The 13,372-nt window shown below is 23.4% G+C and overlaps 1 protein-coding gene across 4 annotated transcripts in view; it reads left to right on the top strand.

The window, feature by feature from the left end:
• Window positions 1–13,372, top strand: part of LOC113550106 (inverted formin-2-like) — a 40,143-nt gene that overhangs the window by 11,108 nt on the left and 15,663 nt on the right. For all 4 annotated transcript variants that reach the window (XM_026951750.1, XM_026951747.1, XM_026951749.1 and 1 more), the window contains exon 3: window positions 13,152–13,267. In XM_026951750.1, the coding sequence (XP_026807551.1) occupies window positions 13,152–13,267 (116 nt within the window). The remainder of the gene's footprint in view (window positions 1–13,151; window positions 13,268–13,372) is intronic.

The raw sequence follows: 13,372 nt of genomic DNA, 5'->3' as shown, positions 1-13,372 counted from the left end.
CTAATTATACATATTAATTAAATTAATGAAAATATTTGACAAAATAAAGAGTAAAATATGTCTTGAGGGGGCCATGGTCCCTGTGGCTCCTCTAAAAGCCGCCCCTGTTTTGAGCTATTAACTTACTATTTGAATACATTTTTTTTAAATGTGTTAAGGCATTAAGAAGTAGTTATAGTGAGGACAGGTATGAGGTATAATAATAGGTATGACTCAGTATGAGAGTATAGAACTAATTGTATAATAGTATGAAACCATTGTACTTCAAATACTAGTATGAGCCACCAGGTACAAAACTATAGTTTTATACAAAACTCTCAATATTATCTCGTCAATTATCGTCGTTTCAAAATTATATTTTTATCTATAATATTATCGACTAATCAGTAAATCGGTTTAGACTGTAGATGAGGTGCCTGATCTAACTATTACATTGAGAAAAGCAGCGAGGAAATATTCAAAGTTAGGAGGACAGGGTTATGATAGATATAATTATTGTACTCAACAATGTTCAAACAAAAAATGTAAGTTTAAGGAGTCAGGGAAAAAATGCAATTCAAAATGCCATTCAAATAATAATTGTAAAAATAAATAATTAAGGTGATAAACTGATAATATTTATGTATTGTTTAATGTAATTGTGATCAAAAATATAATGGTAAACGTAAAAATAAATAAGGTAATAATATTCAACTAATAAAATACCTAATTAACAAGATTGATAAGATTTGAAAGGTTTATAATTATGAAATAAAAACTTTTGGTTTGTATTGCCTAAGCTTTACTGGGAAATTCTATACAGTCCAAGTAATGTATAATTTTGCCTACATTGTCCGTCATAATCGGTTAGGTACCATAATGCCCGAGCAATGTAAACATTGACCGAAAGTCTACTTTGCCTTAACATACAATGATTAGATAATAGTTTAATACATCCATTATAACAACCTATTTGGCTATTTATGACGAAGTTTTTCAGTTTTATAAAGCAGTAAAAGTACTTCAATCTTCAACTTTAGAAGAAAATTAGATTAAATTGGTACTTAGGAGGATAAAACTTGAAAAATGAAAAAAAAAAATTTGTATTTTTTGTATTTAAAAAAATATTAAACATAGAACAACTTGACACTTTTTTAATTACATATTTATATGACTAAGGTACATTATTTTTTACACACAAATTAATGTTCATACGTAAACTAGTTATAAGCTATGTATACCACTAACTCAGTGGCACAACCAGGGGGGGGTTCCTGGGCCCGTACCCCTCCCTCTTTGAACCGTGTCGTATCTTTTTAAAATAATAAATATGTTTGACAAAATACCTTTATTTTTACATTTAATTTTACATTATAATTACAATAGTTACATGACTCAAACAATAAAATAATAATTAAATTTGCTTGCTACTTAGTCCGTGATTCTAATAAATGGGTAAAAACACGCTATATTAAATCGTTGGTAGACTTAAAAACAAAATATAATAATACGACAATGGGGGGGGCTTCAGTCCGTTAGCCTCCCCTGCGTATGCCACTGAATACCTTTAACAAGAATAATATATGATATAATATTATAATAATTATATTATGTATAGCAGGTATTAAGGTATTTATTATAAATCATGGAATCTTTTCATAAAAATTAGTTTATATCTACTTTGACCCTCTATATTATTCTATATTTATTATCTAACTAAGTATTACAATGATCTGATCACATTCAAATGCAATTACTGTAATATACTCATATATTATATCCGTGATACACCGTATATATAAGTACACTTTATCTCATAAACGAGAGTTGCCGTTTGCGTTACTACTTTTCTCCTCCGAAAGTTTCAGATCGAAACCATTGAAATATTGAATATATTTGAATAAAGTAAAAGTATAAAGTTCCCAAGAATAAGGTTTTTAAATTATAACAAAATAATTAACATCTTTAAATAAGTAAAATTTCGTCAACATTTGTACTTATAAATTATAATGTCTATTTTAAATAGTTATTTTTATATTAAATATATACTAGATTTTATGGTTTCAGTATCATATACTCATAACTCATGAGAAATCGTGTACTAAATTTAGTATACAGTCAAAACTTAGATAAAAAGAAAAGTTTATAATGCCTATAAATATCCCAAAGAGATTAAGATATTTTGATATTTAATCGTGTAATTAAAATGATAATATAAAAATTTGGTGAACATATCAAATATTTATTGTTATTTTTTTGAAATACAATAAAATTCCAAAAATTGTATGATGAGAAATAATTATTAACCAGTACTAATAAAATTGTTTATTTAGTAAAATTGTTTTTATAATATATAGGTTAATAAACTTATAAAAACCTTTTATTAAAATTTTAAATCTTAGGTATAAAAACAAAAAATGAAGATTTTAAGATATTTTTGAACAATTAATATTATGTTTATCATAATAACTGGACGAGTTATAATGCAGATACTTTTAATAGACATAACTATTACTAGTTTATAACTCAAGATTATATAATCTTGGGTATAAAATTATATCATGCATAATATCAAACTAAAATTAATCATTAAAATCTGTATAATATAAAGTTCAATGAAATTAACTAATTAAAGAGTGGGTGTATAAAAAAAAATTGATCATACGATTACATATTTATTTTACTCTAATGCTAACTTTACTAGTAAATTTGTTTTACTTATAAGATATTTTAAGAAAATGTTCAACATATCATTTTTCCTCTTACTATTATTATATGTATTTTTTTTAAGCACCCAGTCAATCTTTTTTAAGTATTTATTAATTGATTTAATGCTTCAAAAGTGTAGGTAGTTCAATTTTATGAATGAATTTATTACATATTATAAAGTATTATAAAAATTTAAGTTATGCAATTCAATATAAGATAATAATTTTTCTTTGTGATTGGAAACTTCAATGAAACCGCATGTATAATATTATAATCCCAGGTAGCTGGACTTCATTGTGTGACGTCACGCGGATCATTCTTGGCAAAAAAAACCAGTTTTAACACCTACAGACCCATAGACCGAACAGTTCAAACTCTTGCCATGTAGATTTTCTACGGTGTAGCCTATATTTTTATGTAATCTTTTCAACAAATTTTATACGTCTTGTTTTATAGTTTCATTGCCATTCTTATAAAATACAAACACAGCCGTTGCAGTTGCTTAACAATTATACATATTTAGTAAAATTATTTTAAAGCAATTATCAAACTGTCCACACTAGAATTAAATAGAAATAAAAAAATTAGTACAATAGATTTAGATACCATATGTCCATTTTATCACAAGTTTCTCGACTTAGCAGTCAATTAATAACACTCTTATTGGATATAATGGATATAGTTCATAGTCTATAAGTTTATACATTTCATAAGCATACCTTGCTGTTTATAGATATACATTTTCTGTATGTAAACATGATTATTCCTAATAAGGTAAATCCTTTTAATATGCCGCTATGGCTGTTAAGTTAATACGAATTTAATTTAGCTAATTGACAATTTTGCGCAATATAATCAAAATATCTACTAGGTTACCTACATAATTATTCACGTAAAATGTTAAGAAATAATGTAACCTATATATAATTTATTTTCCACTTATTAAATGTATTGTATTAATTACTTACATAGTGATTTTTATTTCTTACACCATTCAATATTTCGAGTATAGTATTGACTATTTTTGAATTCATTAAATTGCAATACTAAATGTCAATCTTCAATTTTAAAGTTGAGACTAAATTTTCCATTTCGTAATTTGAAGCAAAATATTTTTTCAATTATTTTTTATATACATATTCAATATTTAACAAAATACCTTTATATTCATTATTATAACTTATATAAGTAAGCTAACTTAAGATAAAAAAAAATAGTTATCCTTGCCATAAATCTCACTCCTAAAAACTTGCCAATTCACTTTTTTCGTCAAAACTTAAAATAATATTATTAATATAAAAACATTTTCTTCAGTAAATTGACAATAATTTTATAAAATTACTTACGGTTAGTCATTAAAATAAAAATTAAAGAAATCCAGTTCTAATTATCCAAATTTCTATAAAATTTAAAACTATTTAGTATTTTATATTTTATATTTTAGTTGCCGCCTTAGTACAAATTGAATTCCAATTTTTATTTTATTTCTAATAATAGTATAAAACACTTTGTAAAAAAATAATTTTAGCACTGGTAATCTTAATGGTAGTTTTAGTAAAAAGCAACAAAAATACGAGGTAAACAAATATATATGTATAATATTCTCTATAATTGCATGTTTTTTGAAATATTTCCTATAAAAAATATAATTAGTCTTAAAATAATAATTTGTTGAATTTCAAAAAATTACACTGTTTGTTTGATATAAAAATATATCATAATTTATAATTTATACTTATGAGTAATATCATTATTTAGGTTTAATATAGGAGGTACGACTCGTTTTTGCACATTTATTTTTTTTATGACACTGACACTTTGCACACAAAAGCACTATTCGATTGCGCAAACATATTTTAGTTTTAAATAATAAAGGTATAATTCATTTATTCACATTAATTTTTTTACAATTCATTTGAGTATAACGTGTTTTGCACTTTGTATCAATTCGAATTTGGTTTCATTAAATATAACACTATAATAAAACAAAAATTGTTATCTTTGTAAGTAAGATTATGCCGAACATCAAATAATTGTTTTTTAGCATCTTCTTAAGATTTTGGTAAGTTTGGAAAGGATTTTTTTTTTGTTTCATATATGGATCTTTGAATTAATTTTATATCGCTAAATTGAACATTTTTAGAGTTATAATTATTTTTCAAGTTTTTTTCATAGGTACTTGTAAGATAAATTTATTTTTGGTAATTTGTATCGATTATTCAATTTTTGTGTAAATACAAATTATATGTTTACGCAGTATACACAAATGAGCCATCAATATATAAATAAAAAAGTGGATTGTGCACAAACGAATTACATCGTAATCTAGGTTACTAGTGTCGTCCACCTAGACATTTTATATTAGAGTCAACATTTTGGTTTTATTTCTCGGTTATAAACTTTATCGTGTGTTACACTTGTTTAAAAAAAAAAAAAACATTATATTTTTAACTACCCGAGTTTGAATATTATTTTTATATTAACGTTAGCCTTCTACCATATTATACATTAAAACTTGGTTGTTAAAAAATTATTTTTGTATTTTTTGTTTCAACCCTCCCCTTATCCATATAAATAAATTAATAAATTAATAAAAATAAAAAAAATATGACAAAATTCAATTATTTTATTATTCTACAATAAAGAAACAAAAGTATTAAGTAAGATATAAAATATTATGTACCTACCGATACATTACTATCTGTATGAATATGTTAATAATATAATGCTAACCTAATCTAACACTAGTAATACTACTACGTTAAAGTACTAAGTGCAATTAATTTAAAATTTAATCTAGTGAGTTCAAATATTATTAAAGAAGAAAAATCAAATTTGAGAGTAGGACATTTATAGATTTAAATACTGTGTTTGAATACTTAAAATAAAAGTGTAATGTTTCGTTAAATATAGCTAATTATCTCATTTGTTTTAAATACATGAATAATAATCATACCCAACCATGTGGGTCTGATTATAATCCATTGTTTTTCTATGTATGTTAACATTTGATAATTTTAAAAGCGATGCTTGGTGGAGGTTAAGTCTTAGGTTTTTTTAATCTCATCACTACATACTAGTGACTAGTCCATTCCAAATGAAATACACTCTCTTCTTAAGTGGGCGTTGTTCTCAAATGTACTACTATTTCTACATCATCATACATCATATAACTAATTCATTGAATATTGAACTAATAAAACTGTAAATAACTGTTTATTAATCTTTCTTTCTTGCAGTTTTTTTGGGTGAGGCAAATCTACGTTAAAGATGTCTTAGCCAGGGTTTTGATTTTTAGGCTTTAATAAGTGACAATAATAATTAGTAGTAAAATGTATAAATGTAATTTAAAAAACATATTCCATAATGAAAAAACATATTTATAGTTCTATAATTAGTAGGTACCTATCAGTAATTTAAATATATATAATATATTGGTATGATGTGTCATGATTAATTTCACTAGAAGTTTTTAGTTTTAGTATTAAAATGTAGATAAAAAGTAAATTAGGTATTAGGTGTTGATAAAAATATGTTCGTCAATTATTAAAATATTTTTATGATTTAAACAATTTGAGTTAATTAGTACGTACCTATAAAAAATATTTTATGAAACATATGCGAATATTAATTATACCTATTATTATATAGTTACCATCTTATATATATATATTTATAATATAATAGCTAAGTAGATATAAATATTGTACATTACATCGATTTTTCTTTCAACTCATTCAATGATTCAGTGAGTAAAAGTTATAATATCCTGTATAGAAAAAAACATAGTATGGGCTTAGTCTGAGTATGTATAAGATTTAAAGTAGAGTATTTTTAATTAGTTATATTGTTTGTTTTGATTTGTTTTTAATTTATTACCCCACTCAATACTATACAGATTCTATACAGAGCGTGAAACGTTTTGAAATCTATTGATTAAATAGTGATGTATATTATGTATTTTTTGTTTTTATTAAATACTCTTTGAAGCAAAACATTTGATTCAATAATCAATAATGAGAATGATTTTTAAGAAAACATTTGAATTAGATGGTACTTTGAATAGGTATAAATAGTAAAAGGTGGGTAAGTGAATATCGCTCTGCTGTACGACAATTGGTAAATTGTGACTAAAATTACTTTTTTGTGTACCAATTGCGCTCTAAATATTTTAAGGTTGATATAGACCAATTGCGCGCAAAACATTTTAAATTACCTAAGAAAAATTTATTAGTTAGTTATAATTATTATATAATAAATGAAAACACTAACTGTTTTTTTTATGAGTATTAATACATAATAATATGAATAAGTCATTTTTTTTCGCATTTTATAAAATATTTTTTGATCATTAATTATTCAAAATTAAATACTAGTTACATTAAATTAAAATTCATTTAAAAAAACTCCCGATACTGTTATAAAATATACTATACCCAGTTACTTTAACCAGTAATCAATTGATTTAATTTTCAAGCATTTTACTCACTTTAGTGTGCGTTATACAAGCGCAATTGGTATATTCTTATCTTAAAATATAACGAGCGCAATTTGTATACTGACCCTAAAGGAAAATTTTGTGTTAGTCGCAATTAGTCCATACCCTGCTGTACAGTAGTTGTCAAATAGATCACTGTTGTAATGGATATACTAAATTTAAATTTAACGATATAATATGATTGTATAAGAAAACTGATTCTTAACGAAGACGTATTTCATGATATTATTGTTGAAGTTATTGCTTATTCAAGTTTAATTGGTAATAAGGTATAGGTTCATTTTATTTTTATGCAAAACATACATTTATTATACTATTATTATTTAATTATTTGAATAGTATATATTTATTATTTATACTATATTATATTATGAAAATAATATATTTATAGTTCTATTATTAGTATCAGCAATTATACTGATTGCTAATTATAAGAATGTTATTATAACTTTAAAGTCAATAATAGTAATAATACCAACTTATCATAAAATATTGTAACTAGGTTCATATAGTATAAATAGATAATATATCTTAAAATTAATCTACACATTTTGAAAATTCCATTGTATATAGTAAATTTCATATGTACGTACAACTTATACCTAATGCCTCATGAATAATGCATTTGAATCATAACATGATAACATCATTCATAATTATTCATAGTTTAAATATGTTATCTTGTTAAAGTATCAACTTAAAATGCCTATAAAAAAAATTTTAAAATAATATTATTTTTTTAAGTAATACACCTAATAACAATTAACAATTTGCATGCGGTGGGGATTTATTTATTTATTTTTATTTTATTTTTCAAAAACTATTAACTAGATCTGATTTGTTATAAAAACTACCCTTAAAGTTTATTTATTTATATATATATATAAAGACAACATATTGCTTCTAAGTTCTATATAATATCCCCAAGTCTCTCATAGAATTAACTATATCAATAGAAATGCATGATTAATTAAATAATTATATAAAAATATAAAATAAGATTATCTAAACGTGAGAATATAAGTTAATGGTACTACATTTATTTATATTTATTGGTTAATCATTTTATTGACTCCAACTAATTATTTTTTGATTAAATTAATCCCAAATTATACTATAATTTTATAATGTATTAGCAGAAAATTCAACTATCGAAAATATATTAACACCATCAGAAAATAATTATAAGTTATCTGAGCCATAAATAATAAATAAATAAGAAAAAAAGACAACCTAAGTGAGAACTTTGAGGGACCTCTAAACACATAAGTACTAAAATAGTTTGAAATAAAATGTGATAATTTTACTGCTTGGATGCGAAAAGTAAAGAATGGATTTATCCATTTTTAAAATGGTCCACCTGTACCATAATAAGTTAGTTTTGTGAGTTATAAGTTATGGTTAATAACCTCATAAAACGCTCTAATCATTCAAGTCGGTCATTAAAAGAAATTATAATTTTAGATTTTAGATACAAAAGATTAGCCATGGTTTACACTTTAGGTATAAAATCATGCTGGTTGTGGGTGGCTAACATAAGTTGATATGATTATTGAATTATATATTAATATAATACAATAAATTATATTTCAGATCAGTATCAACTATCTATTGGCCGATACCCATCCCTTTATTCAAAAAAAAAAAATTCGGAGGTAATTCCCTATGAAAAATCCTTTGCCACGCCACTGAAATAATTAATTATACTATTTTACACGGTAATCGGAATCAATGACTTATAAGTTAGGTATAGGCGATAGCAGAAATTAATTCAATCTAATTAAATAACAATAAATAAGAGAATAATAATTATAATAATTATATAACAAGCAAATATAACCATTCTAAAAAATAAAGACCCCACCAGTCTCCTTCGCTCAGAATTGTATTGTATACACTTATTTTGGAGATTTGTAGATTATAGCACTTTTATAATGCTTGCAGTGATCTAATAAACCTATAGTAGAGCGAGTTTGTCGGGTTTTATATTTTAAATTTCATTAAAAGACATCCTCTGATTTTAATTTCTTATTATGAACATTTTTATATAACCAATATCGATTACAAGAACAACCAAAAAAAATAATCTATAGAAAAGAAAATTATGTTTTCGTTATTAATTATTACTTATTATTTATTAATTTAAATTTATTAAATACTAAAATTCTAGTTAAAGGAATCAAACACGATGGAAGTACCTTTATTTTTTACTGTTCAGTTTTTTAGGTTATCTTAAGGTAAATTTTAGGTGCAATTGGTAAACTACCGTACGGTCTACTTAAATTTATTTTTTTTTCACTTCGCTAACCACAAAATTATTAAACCTAACTAATTCCACAGATGGCTGGTTTTATGCTCATATACCCAATACGATTAATAATTTTAATTAATTATCAAGTAATTCTCTTTATTTATTATTTACAATATCGTAGATGCACTCAATTTTAAGAAAATTTGTTTTGTTTTCTAATTTTTAGTAATATATAGCATACAATTGTTTGTGATTTGAATGCATAATATAAATAATTAAATAATTTGAAAATTATTACAGATAGATTAGATGTACAAGGTTTAATAATACAATAATACAATATATACATTAACATTTATTATTTTTTTATTGCGAATTTGCGCGAACATTTATCTTCAATTAATAATATAAAATATAGTATTTATAAAAATAATTATCGCGAGAAATATCATAAAAAATGTAATTCATATGATTAAATGTACACATACATAATATGGGTTACTAAAAAGTAACTGTTAGTAAGTTATTGTTAATACTGTTTATTTTTATGCAAAAAAAAATATATGACATAAAAATATGATTTTGTACTTTAAGTAATACGGCTTCCTAGATTAGTATTAATTAATTTTATAATTGTTTGTTTTAATTTTTAGGTATAATATTATAGGAATTTATCATATAACTCATATTTATGATTTATTACAATTTTAAATTATCTTATATAAAGTTAAGACTTAAAATATTAGTAATACTTACATTTTAAATGATATTATAATTGTATTTTGTATTTGTATATAATATTGATAAATAGTTTATTTTAGAAATTCAATTATAGATAGGTAGTACTAGGTTCTTATATAGAAAATAGCCTATAAGTATACATATAAGTATATATATATAAATATATGGAAAATGTTTATCCTTCAAACAATAAATCACAAAACAATTTCAAATTTCCAACATAGTTTTTACCTCCTTAGGTAATAGTATAAATAAAATGATAGTCATAATTTTCTAGGTGCTTAAAAGGATATACATTTATTTTTAATTTGTAAATGTTAAATTGGTTATGATTCATGGTAGACACAGTAGGTAGATATAGTAAGAAAGTACAAGCAAATCATACATGTACTACGTACTAATTAAGTAAACATATAAGGTTAGTTGGCCTTCGTTTGGCTCCAGTTGATCATCACGACCAGAATAAATGTGTTGATTATTAAATGGTTAACTCCAATATAGGTATATTATATACTTTTTTGAGTTTGAATGTTATTACTGTTAAATATTGACTAATGAACCATACCGACTATACATCATCAAACGTATCTGAACAAGTTTGAATTTACTTAGGTTCATATTATGTTTAGGACATAGGTATATAAGATAAAATAAAATAGATAATATAAATTAAATAAACTCTTCATTTATTTTTCATTTAATATTAAAAAATAATAATAAAATTATTCATTGTGATTTAAAAAAAAAAAATGTTATTTATTAGAAGGTATACTATAAATTTGCATTTATTGTAAAATATACTATTTTTATTGGCGTATTTCAGTGTCTAATATGTTGATAGAATTAATTTAAATTTTAAATACTGACAATATAGTAACCATTACTTATACCTTTCATTAATATAACTATTATTAATAATAATATTTTTAATTAATATCAGATTTTACATAAAACTATTTAACGTGCAACTTTATAGGGAATCAATGTATTGTATGTTTATGGGTTGACTTTTTCAAAATTTAAAACTGTTATTAAATATGAATTGCGCATTCTAAAAATAATGTCAAAAACCACTAATATGCTATTACTTATTAGGTTGAAAAAAAAATAATACTTAATACTTTTTGTTGAATGGCTAACTATGTTTACCTAGCGCAATGTATTTCTTTCGTACGACCATTATACTTAATTATTATTTTTTAAACTTAAAATATAGTTTAATCAATCACTACTATTTCTTCAATGAAAAAAAATTCTTGATTGTATAAATGTATAACATTGAATTTTTGTTAAATCTAACTCATAAAAAATATAGAATACTGTAACTAGTACAAGAATAATTAAATTTAATATAACTTATATTGGAGCGTATACTTATAACAATATTTATAAAGAAATGCGTATACGTGAAAAAAATATTAATTTTATAGGTATACGGCTGAAAAATGTTGAGTATACGGTGAATGGTGACAAATGGAAAAGGGTATATTATTTTATTAATTGTTTTTGAAAATTGGTTTTTTAAATTCTATTTTATAAAATTAAAAATAATATATAGGTTGAATATATTACTTATCAGGACATTAGGGTCGTATACGGTATACTCGTATAATCTAAGACCGTGGTATAATCGAGTATAATATAATATTTACGGCTGTGATTGATAGTATTATTTATATTGTACAACGGTAGATATGTTTTATTTATAATTATTTGTTAAATATTGATTGTGTCAAGCGAAGTAAGAAAAATTTTTTTGAGATACCTACATTTTAAAAAATATGGCGTTACTCAAGACATTATTTACCAATACATCCCTGTATATATAACATCTAAACAATCCAAACAATTGGCAAAAATAATTGTTTCTGTCAGAACATTTCAAAATGTTTATATAGCTAAATTGCTTATTTATAAGTAGAGCGCGGATTTGTATGCGTTTGCATATTTATTCTGGTTGATCGTATGATATGCTAAGTGAGCACAAAATTTGTTTCATGACATAACAATTTAAAAAATGAAACTTTTTTAGCGTATATTTTGAAATTTTTCTATTTTAAGGGCTTATTTTACAATTTTAATAGCATATCTCATATTTTAGTGAATATTTCGACGTTTTTTGTTTTTTTAGACATTTTTTAAATATATATATATTATAATATAATAATATAAAATTATTGTCATACAATGCAATTCACATTTAGGTAAGTTAATTTATTTTAGGTTACATTTTTTATGTAAATTGATTTCTATTTTTTTCTTATAGATTAAAACTACCTACAAAAAAAGAAAAAAATTAAGAAAATTAGATAAGTATTTATAGTTGGGTTCGGTAATTTTTTAATTGTATTAATTAAATGTTTAAAAAATAAATTTTTTTTGCTAATCTTTTTTATGCATATTTAGGGTTTTTTTTAGCGCATATTTGGTTGGTTTTTAATGCATATAAATTCGCGCTCTATTTTTAAGTTATAGTCATTTAGAAAGTTAGGAACATATTTCTATAAGGTTTTAAATTTATCTTTGTCTAATTAGTAATTAGCTTTAACAAATTTTCTACATTAATGATAAAGAGCCATTGGTTTTGCATATTTATTGCATGTTAAAATAATGTAAATCTGACACTTATTGTTGGTTTATTCCATTATGGTATAAGCAATTAAAACCGAAACAAAATATCACGTTTACAAATAACATAGGAATGTAACTACCAATTTTAAGTGTTTAGTTGTTTATTATTACCTAGTGAAATAAATAAGGCTTATAAGTTATACAAAGATTACTCGGAGTCATCCTACATAATTAAAATCACCATTAATCTTTAATTAATAGAGATCACTACTAAATAGATTACAATGTTGGTACAAAATTATCTTTATAGGTACTTATTTAACAAACATGTATAAAAAATTTAAATTATCGAATTTCAAATATAATTATTTAATTTGAGCAATGTAATAATTTCTTTTACAGCTCTTGACACTAACAATGTTACTGTGAAAAAGCAAGTATTGGAGTTGCTGTCTGCATTATGTGTTTATAATTTAGAAGGTCATGCCAGAGCACTTGATACCCTTCAACATTACAAGGCAAGTAAACCATAATAATTGTTATCCTTACCTTACTAAAGTATAGACGGTTCTATTCCTAATGGTTAATTTATTAATGAAAATGTGTTTATTATTCAATCGCAT

Source organism: Rhopalosiphum maidis, chromosome 1 (genome assembly GCF_003676215.2).
Source record: "Rhopalosiphum maidis isolate BTI-1 chromosome 1, ASM367621v3, whole genome shotgun sequence".
Taxonomy (NCBI): Eukaryota; Metazoa; Arthropoda; class Insecta; order Hemiptera; family Aphididae; genus Rhopalosiphum; species Rhopalosiphum maidis.
The sequence above is the reverse complement of the archived record's forward strand: the minus strand, read 5'-3'. Positions and strand labels throughout refer to the sequence as shown.